Source organism: Terrapene carolina, unplaced genomic scaffold (genome assembly GCF_002925995.2).
Source record: "Terrapene carolina triunguis isolate 2854851 unplaced genomic scaffold, T_m_triunguis-2.0 Scaffold96, whole genome shotgun sequence".
Taxonomy (NCBI): Eukaryota; Metazoa; Chordata; order Testudines; family Emydidae; genus Terrapene; species Terrapene triunguis.
The window spans coordinates 59,264,089-59,280,841 of NW_020664447.1; the positions used below are offsets into that span (position 1 = coordinate 59,264,089).

At 42.0% G+C, this 16,753-nt stretch overlaps 1 protein-coding gene across 2 annotated transcripts in view; it reads left to right on the plus strand.

Annotated features, from left to right (window-relative positions):
* The first annotated feature begins 14,508 nt into the window (after positions 1-14,508).
* The window catches only part of MIA2 (MIA SH3 domain ER export factor 2), a 63,585-nt gene continuing 61,340 nt past the window's right edge, over positions 14,509-16,753 (plus strand). For both annotated transcript variants that reach the window (XM_026651533.1, XM_026651534.1), the window contains exons 1-2: positions 14,509-14,809; positions 16,409-16,542. In XM_026651533.1, the coding sequence (XP_026507318.1) occupies positions 14,695-14,809; positions 16,409-16,542 (249 nt within the window). In that variant the 5' untranslated portion in view covers positions 14,509-14,694. The remainder of the gene's footprint in view (positions 14,810-16,408; positions 16,543-16,753) is intronic.

A 16,753-nucleotide genomic window follows, 5' to 3' on the forward strand; every position in this document is an offset into this window, starting at 1 on the left:
GGGAAAAGCAATCACTTGCTTCAACCAGTATTGAAAATAGCAAATTAAACTGAATATTTCTATAGTGGTTGCTGGGTCTCCAGAAGTAGAGTGTATGCAGTCATTACACAGCTGCTCTCAGCAGACATAGGAAGAGTCCAATTTCCTGTCTGGAGATGAGGATTAGAGACAGGGAAAGGTCCAATTCTCTTTCCAGTCTCAACAGCTGTTTGGATAATTTGGCAATGAAACTAAAACACTTTATCTTTTTAGTACTGATCACCGTACTAAATATATTGTTTGTGTTTTACAGGTGATCAGACTAGATTATTATGATGGTCCATTCTGGCCTTAAAATTATGACTAGAAAATCCTCCTTTAGGGAAATCTGAGGTACATGACATTCATGATCAGTCTGTGAAAGACTGTTGCCAAGATATACAAACAATCTGACAGAAATAAAGGTTTTATTTAAACAAAAAATGGTATTTACATGGTGTGGGCATTCACGGATTATAAAGTTAGAAGAGACCATTGTGATCAGCTAGTCTGATCTGCATAATGTAGGCCATAAGACTTCCCTGAAGTAATTCCTGTTTGAAAGAGAGCATATCTTCTAAGGGGAAAAAAATCCAGTTTTGATTTTAAAAGTTTTATGTGAAGAATCTACCATGACCCTGTGTAAACTGTACCAATAGAGAATTACTCTCACTGTTCAAAAGTTGTGCCTTATTGGGTCTGGCAAATCAAAGCAAGGCTTGGCAGACAGAAAAGTTGAAAACAAGTCTCTTGGACCTGACTTCTCTAAACTTTGCCAAGTTTTTATTCAGCAATTAGAGGAATGAAGTTGAGAGTCTTTCTTCATTGCCATGTCAGATGTACAGGCTCAGGATGTCATTTATTACCCAGAGAATGTACATACCAGTACATTTTCTATTTCCATCAAAGTAGATCTAGCTGCTACTTGCTTACATTCCTGTTCTCTAAAAAGTAAACAATGCTTACCATGCAGTTTACTCCATACATAGTGTCATCGCGTTGGATATTTCACCAGGGTAATAATGCTGTGACTAAGGCCATGTCTACACTAGGGAGCTTACAGCGGCACAGCTGTGTCAATGCAGCTCTGCCACTGTAAGATCTCTCATGTAGCTGCTCTATGCTGACAGGAGACAGCTCTCCTGTCAACATAATTCAACTACTCCCAATGACCCGTGGTAGCTATGTTGGTGGGAGAGCTACTGGCCATAGTGCTGTGCGGACTACTACTTATGCCGGCAAAACTTACGCCACCCTGAACGGTGTTTTTTCACGTCCCTGAGCGACAACAGTTTTGCTGACATAATTGCTAGTGTAGACATGGCCTAAGATTAATAGAGTAGATGACAAGAAGGGTTGTTTTTTCTGTATTTTATCAGAAAGTGAAGCCCCACAATGACCTCAGTATACAATTTTCCATTGGCCCTGCTTATTGATCAGATTAATCAAATAATAACAGGAAATATAAACTGAACTAAACTTTTTTTTTAAATCTGGTGTCTAACGCCCTTCATCTTCTAATCTGATGTTTCACAGTAGCTGAGTCCTGGTGCTAAAACCGAAAGTCAGCAGGAAGATTGTTCATGAATGATGTATCGAGCTGCATAGATGAAATGCAGCAAATGTGCACTAATGCCACATTACTCAGAAAAATCCTTGTTATTTACATAGGCTCATGTCTTTGCAATTAACTCTTAAAACTGCTTATCTTTAAAGGAGATTGGAAGTAAATGTTTACAAAATAAAAACCATTGAACTGTAGAAAACCATGCAGAGCAAAATTCCATTCTCAGACTAACAGATTTTCAACAGGCCATCAAGTGATTTCTACACATGTAAAGAGGAAAAAGGATGGTGTTAGGGTTAAGGCATTGGGTTAGAATTCAGAGATCTGGGCTCAATGCTTGGTTCTACCACAACTGTCATGTGTGACTGTGGGCAAATTACTTAGGGCATGTTTACACTGCAGTGTAAGCCTGGGCTCATACTCAGGCTTGAGTCCAAACCTCCCTTCTGTCTACACACATATTTCTCAGGCTCAGACCTAGGCTCCTAGTACCCTGCAGGGATGGAGGGTTCGAGTTTGAATCTAGCCAGGACCCAGGGTTAGAGCCCTATTGTTTTTCAGTGTAGACGCAGTCCCCCAGACTTGGATCCTGGGAGTCCACCAAAAGTATTTCACAATCCCATGGGCCAACTTCCTTTGTCCTCTGTATCCCAAGAATCACCAGTTGACTCAAGGGACACAGAACCAACCCACCTTAGTGTAGTGCAGCAGCTCAGTGACGCAGTGTTTAACCTTTCCATTGTCTTCTGACCACCAAGCTGCAAGCACGCTGTCACAAACCTTTCTGTGTTTCCAATGGAGACTGAGCAGAAGAAGTCTTTTGCAGAGCATGGTGCTTTGTGGTCATGGGAGCACAGCCAGATTTGGGTAAATCTCTGGTGCAAGCCAGCAAAACAGTGGATTTTAGTAAGAGTACCAGGAATGATCATGCATACCAACAAATAACGAAGAAACTGGCAGTGTTGCAAATTTACCAGACTAATGACCAGTGCAGGGACCAGATTACATTTCTCAAGAATGAGTACCAGAAAACCAGGGACCAGAACCAAACTTCGGACAACTTGTTGACATCATGCCTGTTTTATGAAGAGTTTGACTGGGTGCTGAATACTGCATCAAACACAGAGCTAACTGGTGCATGATGATCCCTGGTCAATCAGGATGGTGACCAGCTCTCCCCAGAGTCTGGTATGGGAACTGATCGGAGCCAGCAGAAGGTGCCAAGTGAAGCCAGCGCAGTGACTCTATTTCTGAAACCGGTCCCAGAGGAGGCTTCACTGTAGGAGCTGCAGCAGCACATCCTGGGGCCTTTCTTGGAGGAGTCTTTTGATGCCCCCCTTGAGGAACAGCCCACTACAGAGCCTGCAAGAGACCCGGAAAGGACAGAAGCTGCCCCAGAGCCTGGTAAGTTTCTGGCTCCATTTTAATGTTTATTAACATAGGCGTGGAAGGGATTTCCATTCTATGAACCAATGCAAAAGTTATTAAAAGTCCCATCTAGTTGTGTGTAGCCACTAACGGTGAGTTGTATGCCAGCAGCTTGGCTCCCTCCCTCTTTACCCCCCAATACATGGAGTTCTAAATGGCAACCTAGAAATGCAAACCGTAAAAACTCGTAGAAAGTGATTTTTTACTAAAAAGGTGCAGATTTTTGCTCGTGCATTCCTGTTTCTTACAAATAATAACCTTGCATTGCCATGCCTGTAAGTACGCTGTTCTGTAACTGCTCAATAGTGTAATGAACCTCCTGGAAACAATGAACTGTGGCGGGGAGGGGAAAATGTGTACTATTTACAAATCTAGTCCATTTCAGTTAAATATAATCCATATGTGACAAAATAATTTGTCCCAAATTTGACTAGGGTTTGAAATTTTGTCCAGATAAGTGCTGTGGGGTGGGGGAGGTTAGGGGAATGGCTGTGATGTGTTTGCATGTAGTCATAATAGGCTAATCCATGTGGAAGCTCATGCAGCATCTTGTTAATTCCCTCATGAACTTTGATCCAATCCCATGTGCTGCTAGCTGCAAACTTTTCCTGAAGCAGGAACTCCAGATAGGTAGTCACGTGTCGGGGAAGGTCGTATTTTCCAGGGCTACCTGGGTAGCTGACCAGTCCACTGCACTCCTAGATGTGTTTGTCAGTCACTGTACATTAGAATACTTTGGTTGCATACACCGCAGGTTACCCACCGGCGGCTTGGAATAACACCTCCCTTTCCCAATCAGGGACCAAAAGAAGTGTTATGTCCTCCAAAATATGGAAGGCCTGAAATGATAGAAAAAGCTTTTTAAAGCATGTCCACTGACATTCAACAACCATTCTGCACCTGCTGAGAGTGTAATTAAACCATCTTTTGCCAGAGCCTCTAAAATCAGGGTATGGATTCATAAGGCAAGACAAAGAGGGTACATAGTGTTTCCCAGAATAACGGTGGGGACAGAAACTCCATGTATGACAATGCCATTTGGTGGGAATAGTGTCCCAGCCTGTCCATGAATGTAGATTTCCAATTGGCAAAAAATCCAGACATCATGAATTTTTCTTGTGCATCCCACATTGACATTCATAAATCGACCTCTATGTCTGCGAGCCTGCATAACAACGGAGTAGTATCCTTTGTGGTTTATGAACTCATGCTCCTTGAGGAGGGCAAACCACAGGGGCCATGAGTCCGATCAGTGTCCCTGGTACAGTTTGGAAACCCCATTCTCTCAAAGCCAGCAATTACTTCAGCAATATTGTTTATGCTCACCGCCTTGGGATAAACCACATGCCTGATTGCCTCAGAAACTCCACCACCACTTTATCCATAGTCAACTTTCCAACACCAGACTGGTTGGCAACGGATCTGTAGCAGTCTGGGGTATAGCAACCCACTTCTGTACTGGTGAGGCTGTCCTCATGCAAATGTCTTTATGATGGAGGGTTGGGGCAAGCTGCTCACAAAGCTCCAGCAATGCAGCTTTCCTCATGCAAAAGTTCTGGACCCACTGCTGGTCATCCCAGGTCTGCATGATGATGTGGTCCCACTAGTCTGTGCTTGGGCCCTGCTCCAAAAGCACTACTCCACAAGAGAGCATCAGAGGGTTATACCAAGTGTCATGAGGAGCATCAGCCAGTTCGAGTCTGCCCTGTCTGTGTCCTTGTCCTCCTGCTCCATCATAAGCTCTGTCAGGTGCCTTTGGTGGGTGAGAAAATGCTGCTGAAATATCCACCAGCATCTCACAGAAGCTCTGCCTCTCTCGACACAGGAGTAAAAGCACAAGCAAGAGAAGTTCTTCAAAAGGTGCCTCCTCCATATTGCTGGCTCTGGTAGCTGGGGGTGCACAGACCAAAATGACTGCTCATCAGGATGTGGTGGTGGGCTGTTCAAACTTTCTGTGACATGTGGGGTGGACAGTCAAGTTTTCCCACAGGGCACTACGGTTAAAGGGCTAGAATGGATACATTTTGGGAGGTTGCTTGGGAGTCTGGGATATGGTTGGTTTGACTTGGGTCTGCAGTATGGTTACCAGAGCCCTACATTCAAGCCTGGGTAAGAAAAGTCTTAACCTAGGGTTAACAATCAATGTAGATGCTCAAGCCCTGGGTTCTCTAACCCAGAGGCAGCTGACTCAAGTGCTACTAACCCTGGGCTTACACTGCAGTGTAGACGTACCGTTAATTTCTATTCCCCATCTATAAAATGAGGATAAAACTTCTCTACCTCACAGAACTGTTTTAAGGATAAATTAATTTGTGTTATGAGGTGTTCAAATATTATGGTAATAAGCTGTATAACTATCTAAATACAATACTGGACCACAGGTCTACTGTGTGAATCTGCAAGCACAATTTTGCTCATAATTTACAGAGACTGGAGAGGTTTTTTCCCCCTTATTTTACATGAAAACTTTATTTTCCCACAGGCTTTCTTCAAGCAATGTCACAATTTTATGTCAGGCTGCAGAGGCTTGTGATATGTATTTGCAGCTAAATCATGTAATCTCAGGATTCCAAGATAATTTTTAATTCAGAAATCCTATGAATTTACTATAGCTAATTCCAGAATTTCAGGAAACATGCTGTTGACTATCTTATTTCCGTTATGCCTATTAATGGGGAATCAGTGTTCTACAGTTGGCACCCTGCCTGAAAAGGTGCACTTTAAACTGAATGATGAATCATTGTACTATCTGTTTGCTTTATGCATTTTATTGGAGATTATCACCTTCTATAACTGTGATTGATGACCCCATGTACTATGTAAAGCAAAAATAATTGAAGTAAAATGAGTGAAAGTTAATAACCAGCAATTTCTTGTCCATTGTCAGGTTGTGTTGGTAGTTTGGCAAATAATTATGCTTAATTCAAATTCTTTTTCTCTAATTTTATTTCTGATCTTATATTTAAATATTAGTTGTTTTATACCTGATAATCTTTAAATTCTTCAACATAAATGCTTAATGCCACTAGCATAACCCAGGAGTTTGAGGAAGAAGAGCTCTGTGTGACTTGAAAGCTTGTCTCTCTCACCAACAGAAGTTGTTCAAATAAGAGATATTACCTCACCCACCTTGTCTTGCTAATATTCTGGAACCGACACAGATACAACAACATTGTCCACCACATAATGGGCAGTTACGAAAAATAACAAAATTCAGTAACTTTTTTGTTTTCTATATAACGTATTTAATATTATGTGCAGCTAATAGCACTCAAAATGTCAACCTATGTACAAGAAATCTTTATTGTCTAGCATCTTGTTAAAAATAAGCCATAAGTATATATATTTCTGTATGTCACATGTAAGAAAGATGCACAAATCTTATAAATAAATCTTGAGATTTGTGAGCATGAGTCTCTGGTTTGCATATTGAACATTTCTATAAATAGGTCAATCAATCTACATTTCCTATGTTTTCATTAATATTCCTGTATCTTTGCTTGTATACTAACACAGTCCATGCTTAATTACTGCAAGAATGTGTCTGGTCTTTAACTTGCAAAGTGGAAGTAAAATATACAGCACATTTTATATCTGCTAAAAGTTTTCAACTTTGTCCTTTGGAAGCCTGTTATGATAAACTTCATTAACTATTACCTTTGAGCTCGGTCAAAGATAACTGAGAATTATGTCTTCATAAAGACTACAGGCCTAGGACTTAAAATTATAAACAGGAAAAGAGAATAATTAATCTAAATTTGATTCATTATTGAAATCACACAACAAAAAATAATCCATACAGAAGGGGGATCAGGGTGCTTCCAAACAGCCTTTAACAGTTTCAAATCTAAAAAGTGAATAATGGGATCATAAACTGTACAAGAAGAATAGTCTTGTCATGGATGTCTGTGGTTGGGACATTCTTGTTCCACACAGAAGGCTTGAAAATTATGCACCTGGTCTTTTTTTTAAACAATAGTTACTGTAAGACTCACTAGATATTTTTGCAGTCTGTCAAAGTCCACAGTAAACGCCAAGCAGAAAACTTTGGAAAACTGTAGACAGCATAATTTGAATAGCCATGTTTAGTTAAACCCTTTTAACACATCCATTAGAAGATTCACACGCTGACTCTGGAACTGGTTTAGACATGCTTTGGACACAATAGCTCCCTATTGGCATGAAGCATAAATCAACAATTTTCAGATAAACTTTAACACATTTTTAAAGTAACATGGTCTAGAGATCTAAGCTTGGATCTCACTATTTGGCTTCTTGATAGAACAACACAGTTGAGCTAATTTTAGGCTAAGGTGGTTGGTTTTACCATTTTTAAGCATAGCAATTGCATGTTGTACTTGGGAATAAAACTCCAGTTTTCCCAGGCCAGACATTAGTTTCTACCCTCTGGTCCATGCTAGGACTTAGGCATACCACAGAATAGAGGAAGAGAAGCTGGAAAGTGGATAGTTCAAGAGTCCCACTGTTATCCAGATTTAAATCTCTTTGGACAGATATTCTTGTCTTCTTTTGCACTTGGACTTAGGCATTTTGATCCACAATACAAATAATAATAATTAAAGTCAGGAATATTATCTTCCTGATTTTTTTAAATTGAAATGCTTTATATGCCATTCCCCATCTCCTAAATGGCAGAGAGAAACTGTTACGGTAGGGAGGGGAGAGAATTTAGTGACGGGGAGGGGATCAGCTGAGAATAAAGTCTCAGATTTTGAGTTTCCTGTTGTAAACTGATATGTTCTGAGGTCTCTTCCTTTGACCTGTTGCATTGCCTGTGGGGAGTGAGAACAAAAACTGGCTGCAGTTTTCTCCTGCATCTGCCTGTCGTAGATCTAGGCCTGGTCTACACTATGAGGTTAGGTTGAATTTAGCCACGTTAGGTCGATTTTATAATGAATGCGTCTACACAACCAACCCCATTCTGCCGACCTAAAGGGCTCTTAAAATCGACTGCTGTACTCCTCCCCGATGAGGGGAGTAGCGCTAAAATTGACCTTCCTGTGTAGGAGCTGGATTTTACAATGTACTATGAGAATTAATGTATGATTTGATTTCATCTTGTCAGCCACCCTTTTTGAATAGCAGAAAGGAATGACAGACCAAAACAATCCTTATGACTAATTATGGTCATCCTTTTGTTTTAGAATAAGTTATAAAGCTACTATGGTTTCCTATATGTATTACAAATTAGGAAGTAAGAGACAGGATTCTCTATTGTGTCTATGTTAAGTAGATTAGAGGAACATTGAAGGCCTGGGTCTCAATGTAAATTGTCTTGGTTATTGATTGTAAAACTTAGCAAGGTTTAATTTGCAATGCCCTTTTGCTCAATATAAAATACTACTGTTTGTATTCTCAGACTGTTTGTGTGAATGAGGAATGTATGCATCAGGAAAAGATAAGGTGTGAAGGCCATTGTTATAGCCAGAGTCAAGGAAGGAGGAGTGAAGAAACTTAAAGAACATCAAAGAATCATCAACGCGCATCCATAATGAAGGGCAGATTGACGACCCTGAGGTAAAGGCTGGCACCCCTAAAGACAATTGATTAAATCGGGAACAAAGGACAGGATGACCCTCTCGGAGGTGTATTGGAATGTTTACACCAATTAAGAAGTAACCGGTCACAAAGTGACACAGCAAAATCCATAGGCTTCAACAGAGAAGAAAACCTATAAGAACAGGGTGCTTTGCCATAGGACTTTGGGTTCGTCTTGCCACACTCCAGGAGCATCGGATCGCGACCGATAGAACCCCGCTCCCCTCTGTGACCAATCTGGCTGGCCACTAGATTGATCCAGACTCTGGACTGGTAACTATAAACATCACTGCAGGACTGTGTGTGTGTGTGTGTGTGTGTGTGTGTGTGTGTGTGTGTGTGTCTAAAAAGCATATGCTAACTGTGGTATTCTCAATAAACGCTGTGTGTATTTACCTTCCTCTATAAAGATCCCGTGTGCTTTGTATGAGCATAACACCTGAGTCGAATTTGGGGTAGTGTAGACGCAGCACTTTGCAATTCAATGGTATTAGCCTCTGGGAGCTATCCCAGAGTGCTCCAATGTGACTGCTCTGGACAGCACTTTCAGCTCTGATGCACTAGCCAGGTACACAAGAAAAGCACTGGGAACTTTTGAATTTCATTTCCTGTTTGGTCAGCGTGGCTAGCTCAGCAGAACAGGTGACCATGCCGTCCCAGAATCGCAAACGAGCTCCATCATGGAGTGAACGGGAGACATTGGATCTGATTGCTGTATGGGGAGAAGAATCTGTGCAGGCAGAACTCCGATCCAGCAGAAGAAATACTGATATATATGCCAAAATCACACAGGGCATGGTGGAGAGAGGTTACACCAGGGATGCACAGCAGTGCTGCGTGAAAGTCAAGGAGCTCAGGCAAGCCTTCTAAAAGACAAAGGAGGGAAATGGTCGCTCTGGGTCAGAACTCCAGACATGCCTCTTCTATGATCAGCTGCATGCCATTCTAGGGGGGGAGGGGAGGGACCCTACCAATAGCCAGTGAGGGATAGCTCAGTGGTTTGAGCATTGGCCTGCTAAACCCAGGGTTGTGAGTTCAATCCTTGAGTAGGCCACTTAGGGGTCTGGGGCAAAATCAGTACTTGGTCCTGCTAGTGAAGGCAGGGGGCTGGACTCAATGACCTTTCAAGGTCCCTTCCACTTCTATGAGATAGGTATATCTCCATATATTTTTACCCCAACACTTTCTGTGGACACCTGCAAGGTGGCAGCCTCACGCAACATGGATGAGGATTTTGTGGATGAGGAAGAGGAGGAGGAGGAGGAGAATGCACAGTAGGCAAGTGGAGAATCCGTTCTCTCCGGCAGCCAGGACCTTTTCCTCACCCTGGAGCCAATACCCTCCCAGGGCCTATTGTTCCCAGATCCTGAAGGCGGAGAAGGCACCTCTGGTGAGTGCACATTTGTAACGATACTATAGGGATTAAAAGCAATTGTGTTTAATGTTTGATTTGCCATGAACAATTGGGATGCATTCGCGGCCAGTACAGCTAATGGAAAAGTCTGTTAACGTGTCTGGGGATGGAGCGGGAATCCTCCAGTGACATCTCCATGAAGCTCTCCTGGAGGTACTCAGAAAGCCTTTGCAGAAGGTTTCTGGGGAGGGCTGCCTTATTTCGTCCTCCACGGTAGGACACTTTTGTGACGGGTTGAATCACAGAAACCCTCTTGGGAGCTACCACCTGATGTGCCAAGACTACTTCTGCCCCTGCTTTCCCTGCCAGCTTGGGACCCCAGCACCCTGTCTTGCTGAGCCAGACACGCCAGTCTGCTCCAACAGAGACCCGGGATCTGAATTACTTGCCCCATAGCTGCAGACTTAACTGAAAGCAGCTTACAGAAGTGTTCTTGTCTTTAACACTCAGATGCCCAACTCCCAATGGGGTCTAAACCCCGAATAAATCCGTTTTACCCTGTATAAAGCTTATACAGGGTAAACTCATAAATTGTTCGCCCTCTATAACACCGATAGAGAGATATGCACAGCTGTTTGCCCCCCCCCCAAAGTATTAATGCCTACTCTGGGTTAATTAATAAGTAAAAAGTGATTTTATTAAATACAGAAAGTAGAATTTAAGTGGTTCCAAGTACTGTAGTAACAGACAGAACAATGTGAATTACCAAGCAAAATAAAATAAAACACGCAAGTCTATGTCTAATACAGTAAGAAACTGAATACAGATAAGATCTCACCCTCAGAGATGTTTCAATACATTTCTTTCACAGACTGGACGCCTTCCTAGTCTGGGCACAATCCTTTCCCCTGGTACAGCCCTTGTTCCAGCTCAGGTGGTAGCTAGGGGATTCCTCATGATAGCTCTCTGCTTTATCCTGTTCCACCCATTTATATATCTTTTACATAAGGAGGGAATCCTTTGTCCCTCTGGGTCTCCAATGGAAAAGCACTAAGTTAAAGATGGATTCCTGTTCAGGTGACATGATCACATGTCACTGTAAGACTTCATTACCCACTTGCCAGCACACAGTATACAGGAAGACTTACAGGTAAAATGGAGCCATCTGCAGTCAATTGTCCTGGTTAATGGGAGTCATCAAGATTCCAAACCACCATTAATGGTCCACACTTTGCATAATTACAGTAGGCCCTCAGAGTTATATTTCTAGGTTCAGATCAGGGCTGGCTCCAGGTTTTTTGCCGCCCCAAGCAAAAAGAAAAAAGAAAAAAGCTGAAGTGCCGCCACCGAAGCAAAAAAAAAAAAAAAGGGGGGGGGGGTGCTGCCCCTTGAAAAGAGCCGCCCCCAAAGGGCTGGAATACCACCCCTTGAGAAGTGCCGCCCCACTTCTTGGAACGCTGGTGCCTAGAGCCGGCCCTGGTTCAGATACAAGAGTGGTACATTTATACAAATAGGATGATCAGTAGATTATAAGCTTTGTAATGATACCTTACAAGAGACCTTTTGCATGAAGCATATTCGAGTTACATTAGCATATTTTCATAAAACAATATAGAATGCAACATCATGCCAAATCAGTAGCAAATGATCTGGAATCATTGCAGCACAAAGCATGGCAGCGAAGGGTCCTGGGTTTTGGTCACATTCATGCAACATTCGGTCTTTATCTTTCTGTGTTAGCCTCAGAAGAGTGATATCATTCATGGTCACCTGGTTGAAATAGGGGAGGTTTTGTAAGGGAACAATAATCCCCTCTGTTTGGTGATCCCCGAGACATTAGACCTCGGGCATGCTGGGCTGTTTGCACTTGGCTAAAAGGGATCATCCTGGAGAACAACCACACGGGGGGGGGGGGAGAAGGGGTGTGTGGTTGTTCTAACCCAAAACCACGGCCCCTCCTTCTAAACGGCAAACACAACCAGCATGTGGATACTGTCAGGCTAGAGAGGAACACTATGGGCTGGGAACAGTATGGAGAGGGGAGGGAGACTGGGGTTACCAAACGAGGTGCAGGTGGAAAGGAAGGGTGACACCACAGAAGGGAGACTGGGGCAGACCTTGACAGCAGGGAGGTTGAAAAATGGTAGAAGAGAGGCCTTACAAAGATGCTCCAGGACACAGTAGAGGGGAAGCACACCTGCTAACTGCCCTGGCTCCCAGACCCACAACACATTGGGATAGCAGCGTCCTAAGAAGATAACAAACAGGTTGTGGGGAAATAGGATTTGTTTAGGGGAGGCATGAGGAAGGGTATGAAACCTGTTGGGGGCCTCAATAGTTGCTGAGTGGTATCCATAGAAGGCTTATCAGAACCTGTCCTAAGTCCTGAATCATTGGAGTTTTCCTGTCACTGGTTTTATGTCTGTTTTTCCAGTGTTGATGATTGTGGTTTGCATACTGTTAGATACTTTTGCCATGTGGTGTCATTGTGATGGAATATGTACTAATGGCCAAGGAAATACAGGAGAGCTATATCAAAAATGTGAGACAGTTTATTTTTTATGAGGTATGGATGGTACAAAATCATACATTTGTAACCCAGGGTTTCAGCCTTTGTACCATTATTGCTTGAAAGCATGCTCTGGCTTGCTGGATTTGGGTTGTTAGGCACCAAACAAGGGATCCCCCTTAAAACACAGGACAGGAGGTCACTTTAATATTGATATATCAGTATGTAACATGTGAGCCAGAGAATGTAGGTTTTTAGTCGTGCGGGTTTATGTTTTATCCTCTCAGGATATATCTACACTATATTGTAAACCCAGGTCTGTGGGACTTAGACATTTGGAATTAGTGTTTCTAAGACTGTGTTTGAGCATCCAAATTGCATTGTAAACCTGGGCTCACAATTGCTGGACCTGGGTCTTGCAGCCGTGCTAAATTTCTGTACTGCACAACGCAGATCTTCTGACTCGGGTCTGTGTCTTGAGCTGCATCCACACTGCAAAATGACAGGGCTTGGACCTGAATCTCAGTGGGACTCAGGATAGGACCTGGGTCCTGAGTGCTTGCTGACCTGAGTCAGACTGATTTGTGTGTGGATGGAGGGCAGGCTTGGGCTCAAACCTGAGTCAGAGCCTTGGCTTAGTGTGCATTTGTGACAATGTGGGAATTTTCTGTAATATTTGTATGAAGCCGATGTGTGCCTCAGTTTCCCCTACATGCTGCATTGTTACCTAGTGTCTCAGCCTTAGTTTCACATATCAACGGAGTAGCTGAGAAGACAAAGGCAAATACAATCACCAAGACATTGACACCTAGCAACCAACAACTCAGAAGGATATGGATTTCCCTGCTTCTCCTCAAGGTCCCGGGAAGTGGCGCAACAATCCCCAGCCCGAGAACAAAGGACTGGAGTGGTGTGAGGTGTGGAATAAGAGTTGGTTGGGGAAAGGAGTCCGGGCTCACCTGGAGTTTGACCAAGGACTGGAGGTCAGACTGAGAGACAGAGCTTGAACAATGGGGTTCACTACAGCTTGACTGGCCTCTGGGTTTATCAGAATGATCTATTCTTTAACCTTCAGTTCTCTCTGCTAACCTAAGGACTTCCTATGCTGTGTTCCAGTTGACTAATAAACCCTACTGTTTTGACAATGTGGTTTGAGTGTCACTGCAAATGCTTGCTGAGGTGCATTAATCCCTGAAGAGTGTACAAGTCTCTACCAAAAGCTTATCTCAGTTGGACTCAGCTGAGATGTGAAGGAAAAGTCCTAAAGGCTCAAAGGTCCAATCCAAGGAGGTGGTGAAGCCACATGGCTTACCCTGGAGGCAGAGTGAGATCCCTAGGGGGTCAGGCACTCTGAAAGGATTCCGCCTAGAGACTGTTCCAAAGCTGGAGGCATAGCACCGATCCTGTGGTGACAGCAGTGTAAACATATCCTCAAGGCCTTGATCCTGTGAGGTGTTGAGCACCTCCACTCCCATTAAAGTCAATGGAAGTTGAGAGGCTTAGCCTCCCTTGGGAGGCACTCGGCACCTTGCAGGATCAGGTGCAGCACTTGAGAAGAGCACACTGAAAAAAATGCATTCGCTTTGAGGCCCTGATAATCAATATATTAATGTAAAAATAACCTAAAGTACACCAGAACAAACAGAACATTCTGGTGGCTGGGGACAATAAGCCTCGCAACCTATGGTTTATTTGAGGAATTTTTTCTGAAAAAAAAAAAAATGGTTGGCAGCTATAAAGGCAATTGTGCAAATCAATTTACACAAGAAATTGAGCCAATACATGAGAGACTGAGCTCACAATGTGTTGAAGAGATGTATTTTAAAAATATTCCTTCAACAATCAGGAAAATAAACCATAATTTTCACTAAAACTTTCTACAAATGTTGAATGTTTGCCCCACAATTTCCCATAAGCCACATATAGTACAATATAACCCACTTGCTTATTAGCTTCTAGGAGGTCTAAAATCTTCAGTCTGGATAGAGTTCATTGCTTAGTATTCAAAATACTAGTCCAACTATCAAAACTTAGTTAATTATTAAGCCTATGTGTTTAATCAGGATACCTGACTCTGCAAATTGTGGAAATCTAGTGCTCTTCTGCTTAAGCAGGTTCTGCAGCCGGAAGGAAAATGGGATTTTATTTTCAACATTTGGTTAGGTTAAGTACAATAATATTGGATATTTCTGCTGACTGAATACCAATCCGACTTGCGCAGTTTTGCCACATTCGAGATTTACATTTTGCTTTTCTAGTATGGCGAAGTTTTTGGATCACAGAATTTTGCTGTTAGTAATTTCATTTTTAACAAGTCTGCAGAGTACAAAGCTAATGTCAGAGTGGAAAAAGTGTGGTGATCAGGAATGTGAAAGTAAGTTAAAAGTTTTTTTGTTTTTAATGAGTCTGGTAAATCCATATGCAGTCATTTCAAATCACAATGTAGAAGCCCACAATAAAAATGTGAAAGAAAATTTGGGAAGTGTAAATGCTTTAATGTACTGTTGTCAAAGTATTAGGGATATGAAAGATACCCCTATATATTTTCAATAAAGGAAAAATATTCCTGGAAAACCCTCTTGTGGGATTGTGTTGTGGAAATATGCAAAAGGGCAAAGTTCAGTAGACATACTTCTTGTTACCAGTACATTAGAAACTTGGCGCTAACACCTTACAGCTTTTCATGAGTTTCCTCAAAATAGTCTATGTTAAGAAGCATCTAATTTATTTTTTTAATGATTCTTCTCTGTATACTGTAATACTTTTTAAAAATTCTAAACTGATATATCTGTAAATGTAAAATGAATATAAAAATGTTTACAGAACACATATTCTGGTTTAGCAAAATGTTCTTTTTTTTCCATTATAAGTTCTTATTGTGAAAGATACTGCTCATTTGCCCTTTATTTATTTTTCCTGCTATGGTGTGAATTAAGGGCAGAAACTAGTTGAAGAATAGGACAGAAAAGCCCTATATAATTTGGGTGCATTGTCTGCATAAATAGCTGTCCAGGCTTGCTGCAGAATCAGAAATGGCAGTGATACAAAATGGATACTTTGTGGAAAAGCCACCTCTCTGATTACCACTGTGAAACCTGTTTGTCACTTATACTTGGAGCCAATTTTTCAGCTGCCTCCTTTGATTTTGCACTTACAAATTTTTGCACTTTCAAAATTGAGAGCCTATCCACCTTGCAAGCTGACATTTGCACAGAGTTCCCAATCCTGCAAGTTGCTCTATGCAGATGGATCCTTGCACCCATGTGGAGCCCCATTGATTTCAGGGAGCTCCATGAAGGCTCACGTGTCTGCTTCTCTGGAGCAGTTTATGGGAGGGATTGGGACTCAAATTGAGTATATATTTAAAAAGTTATTGAAAAGGAAATTGAAATGAAAGTCAGCCACCTACACTTTAAATTTCCTGCTTTTGGCAACATGTCTATTCCTTCATGCTTATATTGTTTAAACTTAGCTTGTTTGTCTTTAATATTACGTTCAAAAGACGGGACTAAAATAGCTGAAAAATAAGTCAATGAAAATGTGCAATATTTAAAAGTCAAACAATCAAAATACTTGGAAAATGTTGTGTTTGGATCTTGGAGGTGTGTAACACCTTACCCTGCAGCTGCTCCACGTGTATAACTCCCATTGAAGGCACTGGAAGTTTTGTGTGTGCCAATACTGAAAATGGTCTGCACATCTAGGACTGGAATTTGTTCTCACTGATGTCAATAGGATTTTTGCCATTGACTTAAATGAGAGCAGGATAGGGCCTCCAATGTATATTCCAGTTTTTAGTAGCTTTCTACTTTAGAATTTAAACAGTGATATTATCATAAAACATATTTTATTCATATATAAACAATGTTTAGTGTTTCTTCATATACATCACATCTACTTTTTCAGAGTGATGAATGATTTAAGAAAAGCAGTTATTATAGTTGCTTTTTGCTCCCTTTTTACATATATTCAGCTGCAATGATCAGAGTCCAAGGCACTAAAGACTACGTAGGGCCTGACTGCCGATATCTGAAATTCAAAATGGGGGAAGAGATAATCGTATACTCCAAACTTTCAAGAAAAAGGGAAGATTTGTGGGCAGGAAGTGTAAGTATTTCAGTCTGCAATAATTTCACTATGAGCAAGCCAAGTAAAACAATAATACAGGGGTGGTCAAGCATACAACAATCTTCAGAAATTTGAGTGCCACGCCTGGACAGGCACGCCTTGGAGGTCTGAAGCTCTGAGCCCTTCTTCCCTGCTGGAGAAGAAACCAGAGACAACGCGGGGGGGGGGCATGCGATGTCATGTGCCCCCC